The following is a 26,779-nucleotide window of genomic DNA, read 5'->3' as shown; positions in this document are numbered from 1 at the left end:
GGTAGATTATTTAAATAGTTTTGAAACTGTTTAATGTTTACTTTGGAAAAATCCACATTAAAATCTATGTAAAAAAAAAAAGTGTATGAGCGCTCCAAACTAATTATGTTCCAAAAATTGCTGATTGATGAGGATTAGTGTGTCGTAGCATTACCGATCATGAAATAACATTTTCAGTCAATGGGCCCGATACATCAAGACTGGCATGAACACAGCCGGTCTTGATGAATGGGATGTGGTGAAGTCAGAAATCTTCACACATCTGGAGTGTCTGACCAGTGACATGTGCTATGCCAGAAATCATACTCCGGTCAGGGACTGGAGTGAGATTACTGGTGTATGGAATGCCACAGATCGTTACAAATTAGACATTATAGCTTTGTCCAATTTTGGAAAAGCTGCGAGAAACTGGGGAGAAAAACACTAAAATTTGCAAAACAATAGGCTCAAATCCCAGTGGTGGTGACTACATTTTGCTATTTTTTACTGCTTTTACGCCACAAATATGTCATGAAAGTTTTGACGTATCGTGCCTTCCGTTCATAGCATAAAGAGTGTCCACTTATGAAGTTTTACTGTAAAAAGGGGAGATCAGGGAAAGTTTACTCTCCTTGTTGGTAGTATAACAGATCAGAAATGACACTATTTTCAGTGTTAAACGCTCTTCCATGTGGGGGCGGCTTCAGAAGAGCCATCAGAGATCTGCAGGAACCACAGATGAACACAGCACTCCTCAGCTGTACGTATAACAGATCTGTAGGTCGGCTTGGCGGGGGTAACGTTCTTAATTTGGTCTTTGAGTAGCTCCAGCACAACACATTAATTCTGAAGAGAGTGAATTAAAAACCACTCTCCTGAACATTTAGTGAAAATCATTCCAAAAATCAATACGATAGAGAGGATATTTAAAACCAAGAAGTAAAAAGCAAAGACGACGAGGAATGACGACGCTTCCATTGCCGCAATCAAAAAGTCAAAAAGGCAATTATTTAGTGTCCCGGCACTTTTAGGTGACTTATCCGAATAAGCGGTTATGTGATCATGAGGAATAACACTGCAGTGTGTCTTCAAGAAAATGGTGGCGGAAAGCGAGGACTGCGCAGGCGCCCAGTCCGGCACCACAACACGCCCAGAACAGGACAGCGCTGGACACCGGGAAGAAAGGGGAATATAAATGTTTGTTTTTTTTTTTAATGTGTGTGGTTTAATAGGGGTGAGGGGGACCATTCACATCAGGATTGGGGGGGGGTGAGGGGATCATGCATACCAGGATTGGGGGATGAGGGGGACCATGCATACCAGGATTAGGGAGTGAGAGGACCATGCATACCAGGATTAGGGGGTGAGAGGACCATGCATACCAGGATTAGGGGGTGAGAGGACCATGCATACCAGGATTGGGGGGTGAGAGGACCATGCATACCAGGATTGGGGGGTGAGAGGTACCATGCATACCAGGATTGGGGGGTGAGAGGTACCATGCATACCAGGATTGGGGTGTGAGAGGACCATGCATACCAGGATTGGGGGGTGAGAGGACCATGCATACCAGGATTGGGGGGTGAGAGGTACCATGCATACCAGGATTGGGGGGTGAGAGGTACCATGCATACCAGGATTGGGGTGTGAGAGGACCATGCATACCAGGATTGGGGGGTGAGAGGACCATGCATACCAGGATTGGGGGGTGAGAGGACCATGCATACCAGGATTAGGGGGTGAGTGGACCATTCATACCATGATTGGTGGGGTGAGGGGATCATGCATGCCAGGATTGGGGGGTGAGGGAACCATGCATACCAGGATTGGGGCGTGAGAGGACCATGCATACCAGGATTGGGCGGTGAGTGTACCATGCATACCATGATAGGGATGAGGGGGTACCATGCATACCACGATAGGGATGAGGGGGGTGCCATGTATACCACGATATGGATGAGGGGGGTGCCATGCATACCAGGATTGGGGGGTGAGGGAACCATGAATACCAGTATATGGATAAGGGGGTTCCATGCATACCAGGATTGGGGGGGTGATGGTACCATACATACCAGGATAGGGATGAGGGGTACAGCACATACCAGACTGGGAGACCATATACCAATAAAAATGTCCGCCACCCGGGCGTAGAATGGGTTCATAGTTAGTAACTATATAATGAAAAATCTGGAAGGCCTATTCCCCCATTCTGCTTTGACCGGCTTAATAAAAAATATGATATATGTGCTTGATTATGTGACCAGATGAACCGGATGATTGCTTTTTTAAAGCGGGAGAAGAATGAGGCAGGCAAATATAAATGAATTGCTTGAAAGTAATATCCGCAGACATTTTTATACCTGCATTTTTGATGCAGATTTGCCTGACTCAATTGAAGTCAATGTGTGGAAAACGCTTCAAATCTACACAAAGAATTGACATGCTGCAGAAAATAAAGCACTGCAAATACTCAAAGGAATTTACTGATCATGTGAACAACACTTCAGGATTGTCATTGAATTACCTTGCATAAGGATTTCATGGCATTTTTGGCCATTTTCCAAGCAGGAAAACTCATCAATAACACACCGTGTACACATAGACAGATCTGAGCAGTTTTTAAGAGTGCATGACCAGAATGGAGAAAGAAGTAGTGACTAATAGGTGGGGGGGAACCATATTTTTATATTAAGATATATGCGTTTCTTTTATACTGTTTTTACAAAAGTAAATACAAATTAAGTATTGGTACGATTTAAGATAGTCCTGTCATTAGTTTTGACTCCCATAAGCGTGGAATACCGCTAGATAGGTGCTTGGAAGACAAGTTGAAACATAATATTGGTAGCCACAAACCAAGCAAAACCCTCTAAGGGCTACACATCGACATGTGTAGGGTGACAACAATTCTAAGAAAAGTCATTTGACAAATTCATAGGTACAACTTGGCTTCGACTTGCTGTTGTGTAATTATTTTAGAGCTCCAATTTTGCGGCTAATAAAACCAGCCAAGGTGCAGATAAATCGCACCCGAGCCACATGTTGAATGCAACGTGCATTGAAGTCTATGGCGAGTGTGTCGCATGTGACTTGCAATAATTGACAGAAAATCTAACCCATTTTCAAAACAATTGTGACTTTATCGCAGGTCGCATCACGGCTTCAATGGAAGCCATTCCATCCAATGCTACAATGTGTTCCTGCGACTTCGGCGTTGCGTGACACACGTAACCATGCTGGTTCTCTCATATGCCGCAAGCAGCATTTTAGCAAATTCCATCGTGATAAACAAATAACTAAATTCTAGCGTAATCCTGAAAGCGTGAGGAACGCCTCATGTTCTCATGAACAAGACAGCATCCAAACAAAAGTTTTGCAAAAAGACCAAAGAGTACCGACCAAGTATAGGCGGTGTACTACTGTGCATTACTCCTTGTACTTCTGATGAAGCCGGTTTAGCAGCGAAACATGTTGGGGTGGTGAGGGGGCTTGTGTGCTATGTTTTATTGTGGTGGTGTCATTGGGAAGCCTAGGTAACTATAGGCTAAAACCCCGGGGCCCCTGCGGTGTCCCTCAGACTAGGGGAAACCCTGTCTGTCCCTCAACCCAGGGTTTACACTGAAGGTGTGCCTGCCTGGACCTCCACCCTGTCCTTGTCTCCTGTCCAGCCCTAAGCTGAACCCACCACCCTCCACCCAGTGAGGAGACCAAACACCAGACCCCACAAATAAGTATGGACAGGGATAAAGGAAACGCACCACACCGCGTACACACAGGAGAATACAATAACGTGCAAGGGCAACCAAAAAATACAACACAGGGGGGCGAAATGGCAACAACGGAATATACTACACCAGAAACAGTATGCTCCTTAGACCACCACTCCAGACCGGTATCGCTAGCACAAGGCAAGAGCTATAGTCGGCGACGCCCATAGTCACGCAGGAAAATTTAAAGAGAGGGCGTGGCTAAGCCCTCAGCCAGAATGACAACCTGGTTAACCCAATCCAAGCCGGATCAGAAGACCAACCAGTGCCGCTGAGAACAAAGTGGTAGGATGGGGTATTACCGCTGTCTGCCGGACACCCTGGTGCGAACAGTGTCCGACATGACAGGTGGATGTCCCTGGCACAAGTAAGGTGGTGTGTACAGAAGAAATAGTGCTTTACATCAAACAGTGACATTTGAAAATCCATACATTAGGGACTAATTAAGCCTGTTGCAATTTAAGAATTTATTTGGGATATATTACATCAACATTTTCAATAATACTTAACAATAGACGTGTTTTAATAATGTCAGTTAATGTGGTGGAAGAAGTGTAAGGCGGTGGTGTGAAGTGTATTTGCAGGAGTGTTTTTTTTCCCCATATGGCAACTGTTATGGTCTGCACCGGACCTTAAAAAGAGCAGTATTTTCTACCTACTAAACACTACACAGCCATTGCCATAAATAACAAAATCATGGCAAAAAGAGACAAACAAGAATTAAATAAATATTCCCATTGCAGAAATATCCATACTTTGGGATTATGTTGCACTGTTTTGCCCATTACTGTCTCTGCCTGTGGGTAGGGACAACGCACACTCCTCATTCTCTTCCATCTGAACATCACCCAAGCACAACATCTGTCAGTACCGTACACTTTCCGATCAGCTTGAATCAAAACAAGGCCCGAATGTTGCAACGCAGCCTCCCTCAGTAATGGCAATGAAGTGAAGATTCAATTACTCCCACACTGGTCATAAATCAACATATCTGGATTACATGTAAATTGTCAGGGCAAGCAGCCGAGCTGGCGGTGACAAGCAAGGAGCATTCACCTCTGGAGAGTGCCAGCTGCTCTACCGGATTCTGCCTTCGCTCGGCCCTGACACAAACATCCTGTAACACAATACACTACCGAGCCACTGTTCATACGTGTCCTCCATGATCAACAACTGGAACTAGACACCATCTAATGTCAAATGTTATACTAAATAAACACTTATTATGGCTGCCTGTGAGCTGAAAACGCTCTTTTCTAAAAGTCCTAAAAATATATAGTGAAAAGTATAGCAAAAGCTCTTTCAATCATGTTCCTAATAATGCAAAATAGGGTATGTGGTCATTATCTTACTGCAGAAAAAACCGTTTCACCCATTCAGGGGAATCTGTCAGCAGGTTTTTGCTGATGTAATCTCAGAACACCATGGGGTAGGGGCTGAGACACAGATTTCAGGGATGTGTCACTAATTATTAGGCTGTATGCTGTTTTAATACAATGAATGTTTTACCACCAGGCAATTATCACTGCCTGGACTAAAGCTAAGGGCCTTTTACACATAGCGATATCGCTAAAGCGTCACCGATTTTGTGATGCAGCAGCGATATCGCGCTACATGTGACACTCACCTCCGACCGGCTCCCCCACTGGTTATTGGTGATCGCGCGAGAACGTCCTGGGCAGTTTTCTCATCGTCGGCTTCCTGCTGGCGCCGACGAGCGAGTCATGGACGCGGGCGGAAGAAGTCATCATTGCTGCGTCTGACAGGTGAGTATCGACCGCTGCTGCATCGCTGGTGAGATCTGCCTGTATAGCAGCTCACTAGCGACCATTTAGCGATGCACCAGCGATCCTCCCCGGGTCGCATCGTTGTCGGGATTGCTGGTGCATCGCTAAATGTAACAGGGCCTCTAGTGTGAGCCCTGGTCTGACCACGACTCCTCCTCTGATAAGCTGCTTACTGTCAATAGACAATGTACACAGACAGCTGTGGTGTGGGCAGGGTTAGCTTCCTAAGCTCTGCTACATCTAAAAACTCTGTGACAACTACTGCACCCAGTAAACTAAGTGATACACCGGTGGAATCAGGGTCTATGTCCCTACACTATGCTGAAAGCACACTAAGCACACTAAGATGAAAGCAGGAGGAAGAGGGAACAGAACATTCTGTAATGCTGTAGATAAGCCCCCGATGTAACCTGAAAGAGAAGAAAAAAAGAATTAGATTATACTTACCCCGGCGTTCGGTCCGGTCCGATGGGTGTCGCCGTCCGGTCCGGCGCCTCCCATCTTTATACGATGCCGTCCTCTTCTTTCCTTCCTGTCGTGGCTCCGACGCAGGCGCACTGCTTTGCCCTGTTAAGGGCAGAGCAGAATACTGCAGTGCGCAGGCGCCAGACCTCTCCCGTCGCCTGCGCACTGCAGGACTCTGCTCTGATCTCAACAAAGCAGTGCGCCTGCGCCGGAGCCATTACAGGAAGGAAAGAAGAGGATGGCATCGTATGAAGATGGGAGGTGCCGGACAGCAATCCCCCATCGGACTAAGACCGGACCGCCCCTGGGTGAGTATAATCTAACTCCTTTTTCTTCTCTTTCAGGTTACATCGGGAGCTTATCTACAGCATTACAGAATGCTGTAGATAAGCCCCTGATGTCGATGCCGGCAGCTCATATTCGAAAAAAAGGTGACAGATTCCCTTTAATCTCACCTCAGTGTTGGATTCACAGCTACAATATTCATAAAATATTTTACTAGAAGGACTTCAGTTTGTCTAAGTAACGTGCAAAATTCAGTTGTCATTTTTAATGCCTCTCTTTAAGTGGTGGGATCCTCCTTGGCTTTCATCCACACAGCCCTGTTTCATTTAGAGTGCATCATATGGTACAGATTGAGACCATCACTCCAGAAGTCTTCAGTTCAGATGGAAATGCGTTAGATGTTGTATATCACAACAATAATGGTGAAAAGGTGTGCACTCAGGTCTCATATGAGGCTAGGTGCTGGTGAAATGGACTGTAAAGCCCCAAATTCCAATAAAGATTATATAATTCACCGCACACTTGGAAGTTATTCTTTGCACAAAATTATAGTTTTTAAAATAACTTCTTTATTTCATCACATTAAAAATTCACATGAGGTGGCATGCTCTCCTGTGGACACAACGAGGCAACAGTTGCCTCTGTTGCCTCGTTGTGTCCACGGGAGAGCATGCCACCTCATGTGAATTTTTAATGTGATGAAATAAAGAAATTATTTTAAGGAGCTGGAACCAATTCATCTTTTCTATATGATTGTCTACGTCCTGTCTGCACGGGAGTTCCGGGCACCTGTGGCGGTTACTAGTGAGCTAGCTTATTTTTCTATTTATTTATTCGTGGTGTTCACATTGCACAAACCTGTTACTTGCCATGGGCAAGTTTGAATGAGCATAACTTGCTTGAAATTAAGTTGATTACCCACAATTTTGGAAAGGTAGCAACAACTTTATCTGGATCATTTTTGGGGTTATGTATTAAATGATGTCCAATTTGCTGTTTTCTCTGTATTTTTTTGGTGTTCCAATACACACAAAGGAAATTAACGTGTATAAAAAAATATGTGCAATTGCAATATTTTGTGGGATAAAATACTTCGTTTTCTGAAACAATTTCAAGGGTGCTAACACTTTTGGCCGAGACTATAATGGAAAGATATGATCTTTCAATTTTTTTTGATTCAGGTTCTATTAGCTTCCCTCAGAAGTTTTTAAATGTCTCCAGAAGCACTTAGCAGCAAAAGGTACATTGAGATTACTGCACCTTTAGATGCCAGGTAGTTCTGAATAAATTTTAAAGGGCTGCTAAGCAACAAGTCTTCAGTCACTCTATGTAACTCCAGATTTGTGAATCTGCACATTTTGCACACTGCACGCCGTGAGGATTCTATGAAGCCGGGAGTAGGCCGTTGTGTGACCGTCAGTGTGGGATATTCATACCCCCAGCTACATTCAGACTAGATGGGCGCAGCCTTGCGCAATGCAAGTGTACTGAGCGAGGCAGAAAGTCTAATTGGAATGATGCCGGGAGGATGAACATCCCCTACTGGCGGTCACATGACTGCCTGCTCCTGGGACCGGCACCTGAGTATCCTCACATCGCGCAGGATTCACATGGAGTGCAATATCACAGTATTTAGAACAATAGTCATAGCAACTTCAAGGAAAACTCCGTTGGTAATCATTTTCCATTGACGTGACCCCCTCAAAGGCAACTGTGCTGACAGAGGCCTGATAATTGGACAATGGTAGTGGGCACTACTTCTTAAAATGCAGGAACTATACTGTAACAGTGAACAAGCAGCCCTAATGTGCAATTAAGACCATAGGAACACATTATGGGACAGTGGCTTTTTCAGTCTGGACTGGAATTTTTCTTGAATCAATCTGCTTAAAGCTATCATCACCCTCAGCCGGTGTGGATAGAGTAGAAGTTAGCCTTACTGTTCCTGGAGGACCATCGCGCCACAGGACTGGCAATAAAATGTGAATTTCTCCTTAGTTTTCAAAAGTTCTTTAAACGTTGGAGTAATCTCTGCAAAACATATAAAACCATATGAAAAGGATTACAAACCAAGAGCTTTATATGAAGCAGTGCCAGAATGAGGAAGACACAAGAAAGAAAAGAAAATCGTAGGCTGACATTTAAGTAGCTGTTTGGACTGGAGAATCGGTGATCCAATTACCGGAACCTGTGCATTAGTTTGTAGAGGTTGGGGTGCAGCTGCATTTTCACCAACTAGTAGAGTTCTCTAGGGACATCATACCAAGTCCTGAATTTAGAATGATTGTCTGGACCTATGATACTGATGACCTATATTGGCCATCAACATCAGACCGGTAGGTATATGACAACCTGCACCCCCACCAATAAGCAATTATCAGTTACGTTGGCAGCCAGATGTAAGCACTTGACAGTGCTAAACAGCTCAGCTACGTTCAGTGTATAACACAGGTACCAGGTCCACGTTATAAATGGACCCAGATACTGGCGACACATAATATGCGGAAACAAGGAGAAGCAGAGCCAATTAGGCCATTTAAAAGTCAATACCAAACTTTATTATCACGAGAATTGCAGTAAATGTGACACACAAAGAAAAAAGTTCTAAAGTTCTATGGGTACATATGTATCTCTAGGATCATAAGGGTATGTGCACACGGTGCGGATTCTGCTGCGGATCCGCAGCGTTTCAGGCTCTGCGGGTCCGCAGCAGATTTAGCTGTGTAGTACAGTACCATTGTTTTCAATGGTAAACTGAAAAACGCTGTGCACATGCTGCAGATTTTTCCGTGTGGATTTTTCCGCGCGTTCAAATCCGCAGCATGTCAATTCTTTGTGCGGATTCCGCTGCGTTTTCACACCTTCTCCATTGTAGAGGTGTGAAACCGCAGGCTAATCCGCAGGTCTTTTGACCGGAGAATTTACCTGTGGATTTTTACAAATCCGCACGGAAAAATCCGCAGGACATAAATCTACGTGTGCACATAGCCTAAAGGGGCCAAGTGATTTGTGCCCAACTCTGATAATAAATATTGGTGAGCGGATGTCTATCATTAAATTGCCACCCAATTTGATTCATTGAGGAAGGTGTGCAGCATGAACACCAGGGATAGAATGCAAATATCCCTTAAAGTCGGGGGCTCTTGGCCCCAGCAAATGAACGCGAGTCCTAAAAATATCTTCACGATGTGCCGAAGTTGCCGGAAAACATTAACAATGAGTAGTTTAAACTCTTCTTCCTAACAATCATGCACAATAGATGGGACGATTACATGCGAGTTGTAAAAGCCCCGGTAGTCCTCCAGTGTCTACCCTGGTCTTATCTTTGGGGTTTGGTTTCAGCAGTTGGTCTTCTGAAATACATGGACGGAGGGGGGACAAAAATTATATCCGCCATGTAAGGTAACCTAAGGATACAGAGGTTGACAGTAATTTTTATCATTGTGTCCTCTCCCAGTCTACACTGGGAAATAACAATGAAAAGGACAAGTGCGGCTAGGAGCTGGCCAGTCAACAAAGCAATCACAAGTTCTCAGCTCGGAAAGAAAAGAACAGAAGGAGAAGACGCTCAGCCGATATACCTGTGATCCAAACCAATTAGATGGAGTGGAAGAGAGGGAGAAGCTTATCACCCAGTGCAGCGCCAATGGGAGACTTTCCGCCACTAAGGATACACAAGCAGCTGTCTACTACTCCTCCGATCACCGAGACATGTCACTTACGAGGCAGGACAGCCCGACTGGGATCATAGGCTGCAGCTGTGCGCACACACACATTGGGGCAATCAGTCTCCAAAACTGGGAGACAATTCTTTTGTGAAGTTAAAGGGGCCAAAAGGGATTCGGATTATTTTCTGCCAAGACATTGTGTGAAGCGGTTGTTTAATAGCACCTTTCTCTCTGTGATGCTCATTAGAAGAACTGGCGCTTGGTAAAAGGATTGATTTTCTTCGCTGCTGAATCAGTGCAGAATATTACAGGGGGGAAAAAGCAGACAAAACTACATAGTGGTGACATAGACAGGGGAATACTGCCCTCTACTGGCCAAATGCTGCAACACAGCAAACTAGTGTCTGGTGCCTCAGCCAAGTGAGTTGGGCTCTGTTCCCATCAGTGTTGCCAGGACACACTATTTCTCTGGATCCAAGTCTAGTGCATGTGGCGTTATCCCAGATCTATTCTAACACAAACTGCGGGAAAAGGGTAATGCTGGCGATGAGGTGTCGGAGAAAGCTCCATCACCAACCTGCTGTATAAAGGGAAGAGTAACCAGCTCAGGAGGAGCCATTTCTCCCTGTTCCTGACCAGGAACATTTTCGGGTTTCAGAGTACATGAACTTTTTTACTCCTCTAAAAGAAATGTCTCTTTTGGCTATTCAAATAATTTGGCCTACTTTTTTTTTTGCAATGCAGGATTCCTTTCTATTTTATTTTTTACTGATATCGGGGTTGAGGGCAGAAATCTAGAGGGAAAATAGTAAATATTTGTCTATTTTACATTCACATAATCTACTAAAAAACATTTTAAGTTGCGTTCTGCCTTCTGTAGACATTATTTGGGAATAGGGCTAGAAGCAGAAATGTAGACTTGCATCATCTTTTTGTGCTTTTTTTTATTTATTTCTGCTTTTTCTTATAATTTTTCATTTATTTTACACTATACCCCCCATAAGCTCTAAAAGGGAATCTGTCAGCAGATGTTTGATTTTTAATATGAAAGCAGCAGAATGTACGGGCGGAGGACTTGATTCCAGCGATGTGTCACTTCCTCAGCAGCTTGCTGTAGTTTCAATACAATCAGCGTATTATCAGCAGGTGATCAGCATTTGTCACATGCAAGTCTGTCCGGCTAATCAGTATAACGCTGCCCCACTAGCTGACTGGCCACTTACTGGCAATGTACAGTGTATAGCTGCTAATCTGTGGTGCGGGCGGGTTATATACAGCTCTGCATTCTGACCACTGCTAGATCTACAGCAGAGAATAGAGGGATTCTATGAAAATTGGTCCAAGCAGTTCAGTAAATGATACATTGCTGGAGTCAGGGTCTATGTCCCTACATCAGGCTGATCTCAGATTACATAATAAAAATAACTGCTGACAGATTTAAAGTACCACATTTAACAAGTCTTTCCTTCCATTGGCTGCCTGCAAGGTTCAGCCTGTGGGATAATCACCAGAGCTTGAGAGGGAGAATGCTGTGCTAGCACTTGTCTCTAGATTCCAGGAGTATCTCTTTCAGTCAGGAGAGATTAATGCCAGTAATCATGGAAGATGTCATGGGCTAGTACTTGTACCCTCTGTCCTCTCTTTGAGATACAAGAGAAAAGTCTCCTACCCAGGTACCGGGAGAACTTGCAGTTCATACATTACTACAAGCCCTTGGAGGAAAGTCTAAGGGTGCTCTGCTGGGGCATGTGTATGGGGACTATGGGGCGGGTAATGTCCAAGTAGCAGAACTCGCCAATAAGGTGGTGCAGACCCAAGAGAGGAGGGATCTGAGCAGTGACATGAAGGAAAGGCAGAGGTCCTACTTCACAAACTATATTAAGTGCTGTTTAGATAGTTAACTAGGATGGAAAAGGGGGCCTGCCGGAGCTGCTCCGCCGGAGAGGGCCTGCCGGAGCTGCTCCGCCGGAGAGGGCCTGCCGGAGCTGCTCCGCCGGAGAGGGCCTGCCGGAGCTGCTCCGCCGGAGAGGGCCTGCCGGAGCTGCTCCGCCGGAGAGGGCCTGCCGGAGTTGCTCCGCCGGAGAGGGCCTGCCGGAGCTGCTCTGCCGGAGAGGGCCTGCCGGAGCTGCTCTGCCGGAGAGGGTCTGCCGGAGCTGGCCAAATGGGTTTAGGTAAGAAGCATTGCTTATACAATTCAACATTACCATTTTCTCAGTCTATTCAGTAAAAGTTGTGAGGCATGGCTAAGGGGGCACACTGAATGGTAGTTATTTTGAGGGCACTATTAGTGCTTTCTATTATAGTCTTCCAAAAAGTAAAAGGTTCAGAAGACACCTATAATAGGAAAAGATGTCATCTGTACAAGTGTAGAGTTGTATTCTCCTGTATGACCATTAAAACTTACACAACCTTCACCCCTGTGGTCCAGTCATAACTCGGAACTATGTGTACATGAAGACTGTCCCAAGTTGTAGATATTCTGGAAAAACAAGTCCAATCCATGAAAGCAATACTGAAGAGCAGTGGTCCCCCACCTTTTTTGCACCAGGGACCGGCTTCAAGCAAGACCATTCTTCCATGGCTCGGCAGGGCGGGGATGGAGGTGTGACAGGGGCAGGGCTTTGGCCATAAGGGGGCGGGGCTATCGACGGGGTTGTAGTTTAGTAGTCAGTGCATACTTATCACTTAATATAACATTTATAATGTGAATGTGACTCAACTCACCATAGGTTTTGAATGAGTGGGAGCACCGGGCTTGTTTTCCTGTATTAGTGGGAGCACTGGGCTTGTTTTCCTGCAACAAGATGGTCCCATATTTGACAAATATTCAAAAGGTGTACCACACATGTAATCCCCCATATATATGATGGCCCCACACATGTAATCCCCCATATACATGATGGCCCCACACATGTAATCCCCCATATATATGATGGCCCCACACATGTAATCCCCCATATATATGATGGCCCCACACATGTAATCCCCCATATATATGATGGCCCCACACATGTAATCCCATCCTGTATACATGGCTGTAATCCCATCCAGTATACATGGCTCTGCTCCCATCCTGTATACATGGCTCCGCTCCCACCCTCCCATCCTGTATACATGACTCTGCTCCCATTCTGTATACATGGCTCTGCTCCCATTCTGTATACATGGCTCTGCTCCCACCCTCCCATCCTGTATACATGGCTCCGCTCCCACCCTCTCAATCCTGTATACATAGCTCCCTTGTCCCATCCTGTATACATGGCTCTGCTCCCACTCTCCCATCCTGTATACATGGCTCTGCTCCCACCCTCCCATCCTGTATACCTGGCTCCGCTCCCACTCTCTCATCCTGTATACATAGCTCCCTTGTCCCATCCTGTATACATGGCTCTGCTCCCACTCTCCCATCCTGTATACATGGCTCCGCTCCCACCATCCCACGCTTGTATATATGGCTCCGCAAGCACCCTCCCACCCTTGTATATATGGCTCCGCTCCCAACCTCCCTCCCTTGTATATATGCCTAAACTCCCACCCGTGTATGCATGGCTGGGCTCCCCCGTCCTCCCCCATCATACATACCCTCACGTCGCTGAACTTCCCTGCATCTCGCGGCGCGTCAGCTTCTTCCTGTGCGGAGCGGTCACGTGGTACTGCTCATTTAAAGTCATGAATATGGACGCCACACCTATGGGAGAGGAGTGACGGCCATATTCATGACCTTACATGAGCGGTACCACGTGACCGCTCAGAGCTGGATGAAGCCGCCGCAGGGATGCAGGAACGCAGGAACTGAGGGGGAGTATCCATGACCATGTGGTCTGGAATCTACAGCCGCCAGCTCCCCTTGTGTCCAGCTCCGCGGACCGGCAAGAGCACTGCAGCGGCCCGGTCCTGATGCGCGGACCGGTGGTTGGGGACCCCTGCTGTAGAGGTTTGTGCTCACTCGGCTGCGGCTGAGGTAGGCACAGGAAGCGGTATTGCTGAAATGCCCAGGCAAGTTTATTTAAGGGCAGAGACACATTGCCGTATTTCTCGTGCGAGAATCGCATCGTAAACCTCGTCCTGGCTGTCGGCTCTCCTGACCTGAACTTGACAGCTGCATAGCAATCCATCACACTGTCTTGCTCAGGTCAGGAGAGGTGTCGGCCAGTCCGTGCAGTGTGACGTGATTCTCGCAAGAATTATATGGCAGTCTGAGTCAGACCTAAAGTTCATAAACCGCTCTGGAAGGCAAAACAAAACAAAACCTTTTCTGGCACAAAATGAAAACAAACTGAAAGTAAGTAGTCCATATAACCCTACGGGTCCTCCTGCTCAGGTCGGTGCCTTTACCAACACACACTGGAGGTCTCCACACCTCCAGTCACAGACCCTGAAAAAGACACTCGGCCTCCACTTTATCTGCCAAACCATGCCCCTGGGGGTTGGGATATGTGATCGGTCATTCCCACCCATCTCTTATGACCGCTTGTAAAACCTGGCCGTGGATTGGCCCAAATAACTCTCAGCACTATAGGTGCTGGAGCATGCTTCCGAGCTCACATCACAGCAGCTAGTAGCCGCGATGACACTGATCTCCCCTCAAGGACTCATCTGGCGGCCATCTTACACTACTTACAGGACAAAAAGATCTACTGCTAACTAGCAATGAGCCCAAATGCTCATTACTTGAGTTTGCCCAGGGTGATCGGGTATGCACAGAGTATCGCGGGTGCTCGAGTGACATGCTCAGTTCTCCGTGGTTGCATGTTTCGCATCTGTTAGATAACCACAATATATGCTGGTATTGACTGTTTGTCAGGCATTCTCCACATATTTTGTAGCTGTTCACACCAGCAAAACATGTGGCAACGTGGATTCGAACAGGTCACTCGAGCACCCGCGATACTCGGTGCATACCCGAGCACTCTGGGTAAACTTGAGTAAAGAGCACTTGCACCTATCACTACTGCTAACATCTTGGTGTTGTCATGATCCAGGTTGGATTATGACAGATAATTGCAAAAGTAACCTTTTTTTTCTTCCTTCAAGCCTTTGGCTTTTAGGTAGTTTTGCCCCCGGTGGCCATTAGGGTCATTGCACTGTGATTTCAGTTCTAGTTTTGCCCCCGGTGGCTGGTAGGGTCATTGCACTCTGGTTACTTTAGTTTAGTGCACGTGATTATCACTTACAGGTGTGATTGCTCTGGTTTAACTATATAGGTGTGTCTTGTTCTCTCACTCACGGTTGGTGATATTGCTCATTTCAACTATCCTTGGTGGAGGAAGGATCTAGAGAGAGTTCCTGGCAGCTCAGTCAGAGTCCTGGTGTGGAAGGAGCTAGAGAGAGTTCCTTGCAGCTCTGACAAAGCTTGGTGAAGCAGCAGCTTTTCTGGAGGAAAGCTGTACTGAGGATCTGGACTCTGTTGCTGGGAGCAAGAGCAACAGAGCAAAGCTAAGTGGTGTTACCCCTGTTTTGTGACTTCCCTTATGTGTGTTTCAGTGCAGTGGTGGGATTAGTTTCTGCACCGTCCATTTCACTAGAAAGGGCTAGGTGCAGGGCGAGCTAGGGTTTTTAGGTTCCTGATCGGCGACCAGCGCGGAATCGGCCTAGGGATCGTTAGGAGTGTAGAGACACTGACTCAGGGGAGTGCAGAAGGTCTCCACGTTCCAGTTCCCTATCGCAGGGCCTTCCATTGTATCGGTTTCCCTGGTGTTTCCCTTTATTATTTAAATTCACCCTGCTGGAGGCGGTGTATCCAGACACACGTGTAATTCTGAAATTCGCCTGCTGGAGGCGGTGTATCCGACTGCACGTTCTATTATTTAAATTTGCCCTACTGGAGGCGGTCCAGGGTCATGTGTGCCATAGAAATTCGCCCTGCTGGAGGCAGTGTGTCCAGTCACAAGTTGATCATCACAGGTGTCACATACAACAGGACACCATCACAGGTTTTGTGGAGTTCATGCCTAAACAAGACAAAGCACTATTTGACAGAGGGACCACCACAACATTAGACATGGGGTTTTACATATAGAGCATATGTGTATAGGGCCTCTAACTGTGCCTGAAAAAGGAGTCGGGCATGTTGAATTCTAAAGGCCAATCTTTTTTTGTTATCAAGGTAGATTTTGCTAGCAGGGGAGATAAGGTGCCATCAAAGATGTGTCTCAGATAAGCTTCCCCAAATGCCAAAACTAAAGGGCGTGATTCTTTATTGCATTTGTGCCCGTTTGTTTTTTGGTGCATTTTTTTTTGTAGATGAGATATTCATCTTTCCATTTGCGCCTTTTTTTAAAAACAACTTTTTACTGCGTATCTGTTTTTTTTCCTAGTTCGCCAATGTGGACAGAGTTTTGGGTTTTCGGACGCTTGATTCATCATTTACGCCTTTTCAAAAACTTGCAAAAATTATCACAAGTGAACTCCAGTCCCCCATAAAGTGATTTCATGCATGCCTAAAACTTTGGTGCAATGTTTAGAAAAACACAAATTTTTGCTCTAAAAAGTTTCAGAACAGCTACAGTAATAGGCAAAAGTGAAAAAGCAAAAAAAGCATTTTTTACATTCTGCACAAAATTCTTGAATCATGTGAGACATTTTCATGAATCTGGTGCAAAAAACATCAGCAGATACCACACGACAAAAAAAAAAAAAAAAAAATATAGGGACTCAAAGTTTATTTAAAATAAAAAGAAAAAAATCACAAGCGAAGAATCCTATTATTAATTTCGCTAGTAAAGGGATAATCAGCCAATTAAAAAAAATAAATAAATTTACCGTCACTTTATGGATAGTCTGACAATAAAATATATATGTACAGTCACGTGACCAATGCAGCCCGTCATAGGCTTCAGAGGTCAGGTGACATCCAGATGGCATAGTCATTGCTTCTGGAGCAGGCAATGACCATCGGAGCAACCTGCGCACAATCCACGGGAGGTGAAAATGCATTTTATTACACAACCCATAATCAAGACAATTCTTCTGAACACTTTGAAAATAAAAAGTACAAATATCACAAAGTAAAAAAAAAATAATAAAAAAAATCATAGAAAGTAGAAATATATCAGAAATTATAGTAAAAGAAAGAATTAATATTATTTACTCCTTGGAGGTTTTGGATTTAGCCTCCTATAATTAAAATCAGATATTTAGAAAGAGACCATAAAGAATACATATTGGATTTGAAAAAAAAAACAACCAACGCAGAACGATAGGTTAGAAATAATCTGACATCAAACAATTACTTATAGATTATGATGAACACCCTCATGGTGAGTAAGGGCTTGTATTGGGCGTTCCTTTTATTGCTTTCCTTCGGTTATTAATAATCTATGAATGAGCCTCAAACACAACAAGAGAAGGTAATTAAACGTATTATTATTGATGGCACCAGAGCTCCGCTCTTCCCATGGCACCCGGTAATAGCAGGACACATACATGCGGAAAGCACAGCCATACCTCAGTGAGGAGTCAAGGATCGTGTGATACTGCTCCAGACTGAAGCGCGTTACTGAACAGAAGGGCAATAGGTCCTTTGTACTATTTTTATAACAATTGTACCATTAACGTAACAAGCTGGTAGATATCTTGAATCATCCATTAAATGGCTTGGAACCTTTGGGGTGTACTCCCACATTAAACATTTACAGTATGTGAAGGTCCCATCTAATTCCCATAAAGAGTTTGCTGACATCTACAGTAGAGCGTCATTCAACCTTTGGCACAACCACATAAGAAGGGAACACCAGGGTTTTATCAAGTTTTTAAGTTACAGTATTCCCTGTCATGAGAAAAGAAGCAGATAGATTATTAATTCTATATACAATGGGGAAAATAAGTATTTGATACACTGGCAATTTTGCAAGATTTTCCACCTACATGACATGGAGCGGTCTGTAATTTTTATCGTTGGTACACTTTAACTGTGAGACAGAATCTAAAAATAAATTCCAGAATATCACATTATATGGGTTTTAGATATTTTGTGTACTAAAATTCAAATTAAGTATTTGATACAATAGAAAAACAGAATTTAATATTTGGTACAGAAACCTTTGTTTGTAATTACAGAGGTCACACATTTTCTGTAGTTCTTGACCAAGTTTGCACGCACTGCAGCAGGGATTTTGGCCCACTCCTCCATACAGATCTTCTCCAGATCTTTTAGGTTTCGGGGCTGTCACTGGGCAACAATGAGTTTCAGTTCTCTCAAATGATTTTCTATTGGGTTCAGGTCTGGAGACTGGCTAGGCTACTCCAGGCCCTTGAAATGCTTTTTTATGGAGCCACTCCTTAGTTGCCCTGACTGTGTTTCGGGTCATTGTTGTGCTGGCAAACCCAGCCACGACCCATATTCAATGCTTTTACTGAGGGAAGGAGGTTGTTGACCAAAATCTCACGATACATGACCCCATCCATTTATTACGGTCAACTTGTCCTGGCCACGTTGCAGAAATGCACCCCCAAAGTATGATGCTTCCCTCTCCATGCTTCATGGATATGACAGTGTTCTTGGGGTTGTACGCATTCTTTTTCTTTCTCTAAACACAGGAAGTGGAGATGATACCAAAACGTTCTATTTTGTTCTCATTTGACCTTCTCCTATGCCTCCTCTGAATCATCCAGATTATTGTTGACAAACTTCAAACGCACCTGGACATGTGTTGCCATGAGCAGGGTAAGATTGCATGCCCAGCAGGATTTTAATCCATGACAGCATAGTGTATTACAAATGGTAATGTTTGAGACTGTGGTCCCAGCTCTCTTCAGGTCATTGACCAGGTCCTCCTGTGCAGCTCTCGGCTGATTCCTGATCTCTCAGTATCATCCTTACCTGCGAGGTGAGATGTTGCATGGAGCCCCAGACCAATGAAGATTGACAGTCATCTTGTGTTTCTTCCATTTTCTAATAATTGCACCAACAGTTGTTGTTTTCTCACCAAGCTGCTTGCCTATTGTCTTGTGGCCCAACTCAGCCTTGTGCAGGTGTACAATTTTGTCCCTGGTGTCATTAGACAGCTATTTGGTCTTGATCATAGTGGAGAGGTTGGAGTGTGATTGATTGAGTGTGTGGACATGTGTCTAATACAGGTAATGAGTTTAAACAGATGCAATTAATGTAGATAATGAGTGCGGAGAAGGAGGGCTTCTTAAAAAGAAACTAACAGGTCTGCGAGAGCCAGAATTCTTGCTGGTTGATAGGTGATCAAATTCTTATTTCATGTAATAAAATGCAATCTCATTATTTAAAAATCATACAATGTGATTTTCTGTTTTTTTATTTGTAGATTCTGTCTCACAGTTGAAGTGTACCTATGATAAAAATTACAGACCTCCATGCAATATTCCAGGAGTATTCAGATATTCTTAAGGCTCTCCATTTATCCGACAACGAAGTATGGAATCATCCCATCTTCACCAGCTACCTGGGCTTCGTCATCAATCGGAATCCTCACTCTCATCACACCGGATCTATTCATGAATTCCTGCATCACCTTTCCAAGTCTCCCAATGACTTTTCTCACCAGACTTCTGGGCACTTGAACGATGTCTTCCACAAAACCCAGCCGACTTTATGCTTTCCTTGCATGCTCCAGACATTGAGTGACTTCCTTATTCCTCAACAGGATCATCTGTTTCTTGCAGAGCCAGTGTAGGTGCATGTCACTCAGGATAGCCACCCTCTTCACTGTGACTTCCCTAGTCAACACTATGACTTGCTGCTGAGTCTCTAGCGCCCAGTACACACTGAACGCTTCTACTGCCTTTCCAAAGGCCTCATGCACAACCTCACTGGCACAAGCTTCCCGTAAGTCCTCGGGAACCTCGACTACGCACTTGAAGAGCGAAGTCTCATTCTCTTCATTGACGGATGGATCCTGCTTTGCCTTGGACATTTCCATCAAGTCATCTGCCACGACCGGGTGATTGTCTTGTTCAGCTCTTAGCGCAAACTCTCCCTGAGCTTTAAACTCTTCAAGACCCCTTGCCAAGATGGGCATTTGCAGCTCTGCCTCGTTATCACTCTGGCACTGCCAGTCTGCGACCACCCCGATCTCATTTCCAGCCAATTTTGCATTGAAAAAGTAAAACGGCTCTCCTTCGCTTCCGAGCTCTGCCATGCGCACAAACAGTGGTTTACCCCCACTTATGGGGTATCAGTGTACTCAGGACAATTTGCACAACAACTTTTGTGGTCCAATTTCTCCTGTTACCCTTGGGAAAATAAAAAATTGGGGGCAAAAAGAAGATTTTTGTTAAAAAAAAGTATGCTTTTTTATTTTTAGAGCTGTACGTTATAAACTTCTGTGAAGCCCTTGGGGGTTAAAAATGCTCACCACACATCTTAGTTTTTAGGGGGTCTAGTTTCCAAAATGGTGTCATTTGTGGGGGGGAGGTTTCCACTGTTTAGGCACATCAGGGGCTCTCCAAACGCGACATGGCGTCCGATCTCAATTCCAGCCAATTTTGAATTGAAAAGTCAAACGGCACTCCTTCCCTTCCGAGCTCTGCCATACACCCAAACAGTGGTTTACCTGTATATATGGGGTATCAGCGTATTCAGGATAAATTGTACAATAAATTTTGGGGTCCAATTTCTCCTGTTTCCCTTGGTAAAATACAAAAATTAGATCTGAAGTAAATGTTTTGTGAAAAAAGTTTTAAATATTCATTTTTTTTAAACATTCCAAAACTTCCTGTGAAGCACCTGAAGGGTTAATAAACTTCTTGAATGTGGTGTTGAGCACCTTCAGGGGTGCAGTTTTTAGAATAGTGTCACTATTGGGTATTTTCTATCATATAGACCCCTCAAAAGGACTTCAAATGTGATGTGGTAAATTAAAAAAAACAAAAAAAAAAGAAAAAAAAATGGTGTTGTAAGAATGAGAAATTGCTGTTTAAACTTTTAACCCTTATAACTTCCTAACAAAAAAATTGGTTCCAAAATTGTGCTCCCTAACAAAAAAATTGGTTCCAAAATTGTGCTGCTGTAAAGTAAACATGTGGGAAATGTTATTTATTAAGTATTTTATGTGACATGTCTCTATGATTTAAGGGCATGAAAATTCAAAGTTGGAAAATTGTGAAATTTTCGTCAAATATCCGTTTTTTTACACAAATAAACACAAGTCATATTAAAGAAATTTTACCACTATCATGAAGTACAATATGTCATGAGAAAACAATGTCAGAATCACCAGGATCCATAAGTGTTCCACAGTTATTACCTCATAAAGGGACAGTGGTCAGAATTGTGAAAATTGGCCTGGTCATTAACATACAAACCACCCTTGGGGGTATAGGGGTTAAGCATCTCTATTTCGTGATCCTGTTCCCTTTTGGCTAGAAGGTGTCGCGCCATAACTTCATTAATTATATTTTCAGATGGGGCAGCTTGCCCAACCACACTCTGCCGCTTCAGAGTTCTACCTGTTCCTTCATCAGCAGATTCAGCTTTCTCTTGGGTCTTCCCTCCATTACCTTCGACTGCCTCTAGGGTCTCTGCTGGGCTCTCTGAAGAGTCAATGTTCTCTCCAGCCACGGGTTCTCTGGAGTTCTCACCACCTACTGTCCTGGTGTCACAAGCCTCAGTACAGTTCCCTTCCAGAGTTTTGGCGCAGTTGTCATTTGCCGCCACCTCAGAGGTAAATGTACCACCAGTCTGCTCTTCCAGTCGTTTTAGTTCGGCCTGCAAATCTGCCACTTTTACCTTCTCACGAAACATCTCCTTGCCGAGATCTTGGAACTCCTGTGCTTTGTTGCAGCAGGTCATTTCCCGCTGAGGCACGTGTTCTGCGTCCTCCTGCCGAGCAGAGCGCAGCTTCTCCTCAGTGGAGCGGATGGTATGAAGCAGCTTCTACTCCTGCGCTTCTTTCTCTCCGAGCTGAGCCTTTACTGCCGAGAGCTCGGACTCCAGGTGACGCACCTGATCCAGCTGTGCGGAGTTGGAGGCTTCCATACTCAACACATTCAACCTCTCATTTGCCAGCTATTGACAGACCTAGTCGTGCTCTTTCTCCAAGCTTTGGACATGCGATTCCACCTGGAGGAAACTGTCATCTCACTCTTTCCACGTGCACATTTCCTTTGTCAGCTTGTTGATACGATCCTCTAGTTATCAGGTGACGGTGGTCGAGTCGGACAGCTTCTCCTGCAGGCTCTCGGTTTTATCTTGGACTTGTTCTCCAACTGCGGTTTTAGCTGTTGGATCCCTACCACTACCCTGGGTCAGTTTTATGTTCCCCACGTCATCGACTACCTCTGTACTAGGGATTGTCAGTGGTAAAGTGACCCCCTTATCAAAGACATTAACCTTGTTGGCACCTCTCCCTGTCTCTTCTTTATCTGTCTTCTCAGAGGGTGTAGCCTGATCTGACCTGAATTTCTGCGGCCACTGTGTCCCCGGCGATGAGAGGAAGACTTGCCATTTGTACCCGGGTCAACCTTAGTGTACTCTTTTCCCCCTTGCGTCACTGTCTAAATCGGAGTCACCACTACTCAGTCTGTCATCCTGGAACCAGCAGTCCCCACTTAAATAGGTGTCGACCCCTCTCCTGGAGCTACCCCGTCTTCAACGGTCAAACTTTTGGTTACCTGTGCCAAGTCCCAGAGTTGGTCAGACCCACACTTCCGTCCGGTCATATTTTGTTGTATTGCCTTCCCTGTCGTGTCACTAAGTTGGGCCCATCCACCATTTCCCTTGGTCATGCCAAACTCAGTACTATCAACTCTAGGGGGCGCATTCTCCTCATTATTAGATCTTATACACATTATTTCAACAAACACCCTGTTATCCACCAGAACCACGGTACTTCCAAGTCCCGACCTATTACCAATGGATACCGCAAGTCCAGTACTACACCCACCTGGTGGTATGTGGAAACCTCACACGCAACAATGTACAGGCAGGCTTTCAGGAGACCTTTAACATCCTCACATCTGCCGCTTACTTCTGTCCCAGGTGAGCTAGAGTGTTCCGGAGGGGCTCTTAGTAAGGACACTTCACTCCCCGGGTCTACCAGTCCCATCACATGTTCTCCATCCAGCCAGATGGGACATAGTCATGACACCTCATTGGCTGAGCAATCCACACTATAGCATGAACTTCGCTGTTCCCGGCTAAAGTCCAACGGTGCATTTGCCACTGTCTCTTTTTGGGTCTCTGCACCCTTTTGGGACTCCGCCCCTTTAGGGTCACCGCTCCCTTTTCAGACTCCACCCCCTTTTGGGCAACCATCCCTCCTTGGGATACACGCCGTGAACTCCCCATGCCCTCTCAGGCCCTCACCGCCTATGCACGGCAGTCTATCCGCCTCAACAGTTCTTCACAGCAAAGCTCCGCACTGCTCTGCACTGCTCCACAAGGCTCTGCACTTCTCCGCAGATTTCATGGACCCGCCAATCCACCGCCAGGAGTTCGTGGACCAACCGATCCACAGCAAACACCTGCTGTAGTCCTCCCAGGTACCTTCTGGACTGATGTCTTCAGTCTTGCACCAACTGTAGGGATTGTACTCACTCAGGTGCAATCAGAGGAAGGCTAGTTTCACACTTGCTTTTTTTTGCAGCGCGTTTTTCCCGCAAAAAAACGCATTGAAAAAACGCATACAAAAGCATACAACTGCTGCGATTTTTTCAAGCATTTTTATGAGCATGCATGAAAAAAACGCAGCGTTTTTAAGCGTTTGTATGCGTTTTTAGTGCGTTTTTACCGCGTTTGCGTTTTTTTCCAACATTTTTAGGTGGCCCCTCACACTACCCAAACCATGACTTTACTAACCCTAACCCTGACCCTAACCCTAACCCTGACCCTAACCCTGACCCTAACCCTTAACCAAATCATACTTAACCCTAACCCAAACCCTAAACCCTAACTAACCCTAACCCTAACCCTGACCCTAACCCTAACCCTGACCCTAACCCTGACCCTAACCCTAACCCTGACCCTAACCCTAACCCTGACCCTAACCCTTAACAAAACCATACTTAACCCTAACCCTGACCCTAACCCTTAACCAAACCATACTTAACCCTAATCCTGACCCTAACCCTGACCCTAACCCTAACCCTAATCCTGACCCTAACCCTGACCCTAACCCTTAACCAAACCATACTTAACCCTAATCCTGACCCTAACCCTGACCCTAATCCTTAACAAAACCATACTTAACCCTAACCCTGACCCTAACCATAACCCTGACCCTAACCCTAACCCTAACCCTGACCCTAACCCTTAACAAAACCATACTTAACCCTAATCCTGACCCTAACCCTGACCCTAACCCTTAACCAAACCATACTTAACCCTAACCCTGACCCAAAACCCAACCCTAACCCTGACCCTGACCCTAACCCTAAACCCCTTAACTAACCCTAACTCTAACCCAAACCCCTAAATTCCATGGTTAAAAAAAAAAACGCATATGCAAAAAAACGCTTACATGAGCATGCCAGTGCGCACATATGCGCATCCATAGGCTATAATGGCCATTTTTAGCGCAAAACGTGTGCATATGTGCGCATGCGCTTTTTTGCAGGGCCAAAAAATGCAACATGATGCGTCTGGAAAATCCAATCGCACACCCCAAAAAAACGCAGCGCATGAAAATCGCATACATGCGCTTACAAGCGCGCAGGTATGCGCACCCATGTTAAATATAGGGGAAAAAACGCATGCGCAGGTTAGCGTTTTTTTCCAGCGCTAAAAAACGCAAATGTGAAACCAGCCGAAGACAGGTGGCACGTTCCTTTCAAAGTCTATTTGGGTTTATTTGCTTCATAAACCCAGAAGCACCAAAAAAAAGGAAAACAGCCTTTAGAGCAGGCAAAACAAAGCATCAGTGTACATAGCACAGTCCTCTAGCTCCTCCGAGGGCTAGGTGGGAGTTCCTGTTCTCCCAAGACACCAGCCACCGCTAACTCACATGGCCAGGTCACATGACCCTAACCTCACACAGGTCCCAGCACTATTCTGCTCTTTCAAGCCTGTGAGCACACAGGCTGGGGTAATGTCCAGCACTCAGGCTCTGTCTGGAGCCACATACGCAGGAAGACTTCTCCCTCTCTGCACACAGACCATGGAGGTATCCACACCTCCAGTCACAGACCATGTGCCAAACAACAGCCTCCATTATGTAGGCTGTAACCACACCCACAGGTGAGGTATGAGGGTAACCAGACCCGCCCATCTCTCATAGCTACCCGCAAACTGGACAAAGGTGCATTAAATGACATCTTAGTGCTTATGTGCACTAAACAAAAATACTCTGGGTTACATTACAGGGAGCAGCCATCCCTGTGACACATATTTCCAATTGATTATGGGGCCATTAGCATCCTTACACCATGTAACACTGATTTATGCAGAGTTTGCTGAAATGACAGTCCTCTTAATTCCCAATGGTTTTAGAATAAGATGTCCAACAACCTCATATGCGTGTGATGGTCAGGAATGCACATACTTTCAGCCTTATCATAATGTGTGTTTTTGCTACGTACTCAGAAAGCAATGTCAACAATGGACACATTTTCCATTCTGCTACAGAATGGAAAGATCTATTGTTGACGTTGTTGGCTTTATAAAGCAGACAGGAAAACAAAGTTGCCTCTTAATTTTAATTTAATCTAATATATTAACAAAATGGTAGGACCCCTCACTCTTTTTATGCTCTTTTATACATTCTATGACCTTGGAGATTTCATGTGGGTTTTGTGCATTATGCCCTCTACAGTACTATAGTATCAGGATTCATTTGGAGGCAAGATTTTGTGTTGCACGTAAAGTTCATACTCATTGTCCATGTTTTCCTATGGGGCAGTGTAGGATGGTAGGTGGTGATTCAATAGATATGGACTTGTGCGACTTGCTTTGGGTTTAAACTACCCCGACAGTTGGCATTAAATGACTGGCGAATGGCTATCTATGCCCATCATAGGTCGATTAATAGGCGGTTTAAACAGACAGGCCAAGTGTATTTCCTATGCACACAGAACGATCAATATTGATCGCTCTGTGCGCACAGACTGCAATTGCCCCTGGCAGCACATTTTTAAGTCGGATGATATGCTGCCGAGAACGATGACCTTTTAAGCAAACTAAAAGATTATTTCTCCCCTTAAATGAGCGAAATGCTTGTCTATGAGGTGATGGACAGCCTGTTTACACTGCAAAACTGTCAGTAAATCAGAGTTCCTAGTAACAGACGGTCACAATAAGCATGTAAGGTAGATGCATGTAGGGTAGATGCACCCTAGATTTTTAATACTTCACATTTGAGTATTACAAATTTCTAGCAGATGTGCAGCCTTGTTTATCTGTGTGTGATGTCCTATTTTGGTACTATAAGCCAGTATATGTCTACATATACTGTAAGTGATATCTCTAGCTGTTGCCACACTCAACTAAGTAGTCACGCTAACATCAACTGTAGACAATAGCTTTGTGTGCGGAAAAGGACTTAAATTTCCACTTCCCCCAGTTTTATTTTTTAGAAATGGTAATCTGAAATTAGCAATCATATCCATTACCACTATGGCTAAGACTACACTTGTGATTAGCTCAATTCTACTGAATACAAAGTGGTAGGCCTGACGCCATAATCTGTTAGGTACCATTACTTTAAATTGCTTTAGAAGGCATTTCTTTTGTACAGTAAAAAAAAAAAAAAAAAAAAAAAAAAAAGAAGAAAAGAAAAGATCCAGACAAAGTTATAAGAGCCTTATTTCCGTAAGACTGAAGGGGGGAACTTGTTAATGATCTCCATGCAGCTGGGACCACAATCACTAAGAATAACCATTGGTAGCAAATTACGCCATAAAGGTTTAAAATCCTACAGTGCCT

The 26,779-nt window shown here is 44.8% G+C and overlaps 1 protein-coding gene across 4 annotated transcripts in view; it reads right to left on the bottom strand.

The window, feature by feature from the left end:
- UBE3D (ubiquitin protein ligase E3D) overlaps positions 1-26,779 on the bottom strand; it is a 273,046-nt gene that overhangs the window by 199,189 nt on the left and 47,078 nt on the right. For all 4 annotated transcript variants that reach the window (XM_073589672.1, XM_073589671.1, XM_073589673.1 and 1 more), the window contains exon 3: positions 8,224-8,314. In XM_073589672.1, the coding sequence (XP_073445773.1) occupies positions 8,224-8,314 (91 nt within the window). The remainder of the gene's footprint in view (positions 1-8,223; positions 8,315-26,779) is intronic.

Source organism: Dendrobates tinctorius, unplaced genomic scaffold, assembly GCF_039654945.1.
Source record: "Dendrobates tinctorius isolate UK_male_01 unplaced genomic scaffold, ASM3965494v1 ptg000111l, whole genome shotgun sequence".
Taxonomy (NCBI): Eukaryota; Metazoa; Chordata; class Amphibia; order Anura; family Dendrobatidae; genus Dendrobates; species Dendrobates tinctorius.
This window is presented reverse-complemented; position numbering and strand designations above follow the sequence as displayed.